At 56.1% G+C, this 759-nt stretch overlaps 1 protein-coding gene across 1 annotated transcript; it reads right to left on the minus strand.

The window, feature by feature from the left end:
• Positions 1 to 7: 7 nt before the first annotated feature.
• On the minus strand, positions 8 to 495 carry LOC109364657 (feather keratin Cos1-2-like). Its single transcript, XM_019611289.2, has one exon. It carries the CDS (start codon positions 493 to 495, stop codon positions 190 to 192), a length of 306 nt encoding a protein of 101 aa, XP_019466834.1. The 3' UTR covers positions 8 to 189.
• Positions 496 to 759: the final 264 nt, after the last annotated feature.

Here is a 759-nt window from a genome sequence, read left to right on the forward strand (position 1 = left end):
AATGAGGAATGGCAGCTGAGACATGAGGCAGGTTGTCAGAAAGCCAGGATTGCCCCTTCCTGCCAGCATTTCGTAGAGTAGCTGAGGATGGTCAGGTAATCTGAAAGCAGGGGCTTGAAGATGTCTTCTTGATCCAGCACCACGTTCATGTTTTCTGGACGAATTTCTCCCGGACCACGGCCAGCAGCTTCAGCAGGGCGGGCACCTTCTGCCACAGTAGCGGCTGCCCAAGCCGGACAAGTCAAAGCCCCCCGAGGTGATGGGCACGCCCTCAGAGCTGAGGATGCTGCCAACAGCAGCGGAGGTGGAGGAGCCCACAACGGTGTTCTGCGGGAAGGAGCTGAGGATGGGTCCGGGCAGGGTCACCACCACGGGAGAGGGCTGGATGGCGATGGTGGAGTTCTGGCACTGCCTGACACAGGGCTCATTGCAGCTGCTGGCCAGAGGGGTCGGGCCGCAGGGCCGGCATGGCACACACTGGGTGTAGCAGGACATGTCTTGGGACTGGGAAAGATGGCTAGAATGAAGAAGAGAACAAGGATATGTGAGAGACAGCCTGGATAGCCTCTCACAAAGGAGACAAGGCAACCACTCAGGATGGAGGAGAAGGCTGAGAAAGGAGGTCAGATCCTTTCATAATGCCAGGACCCTACAGTGAGTTGTCTGACCCAGAGAGACTCTGTTTGAATGCATCAATCTAAAGCCATGTAAGCTGTGTCCCAAGCACTCTCTGAGCAGATGTTATCTCATCCATGGTCT

Source organism: Meleagris gallopavo, unplaced genomic scaffold, assembly GCF_000146605.3.
Source record: "Meleagris gallopavo isolate NT-WF06-2002-E0010 breed Aviagen turkey brand Nicholas breeding stock unplaced genomic scaffold, Turkey_5.1 ChrUn_random_7180001885569, whole genome shotgun sequence".
In the NCBI taxonomy this organism is placed as follows: Eukaryota; Metazoa; Chordata; class Aves; order Galliformes; family Phasianidae; genus Meleagris; species Meleagris gallopavo.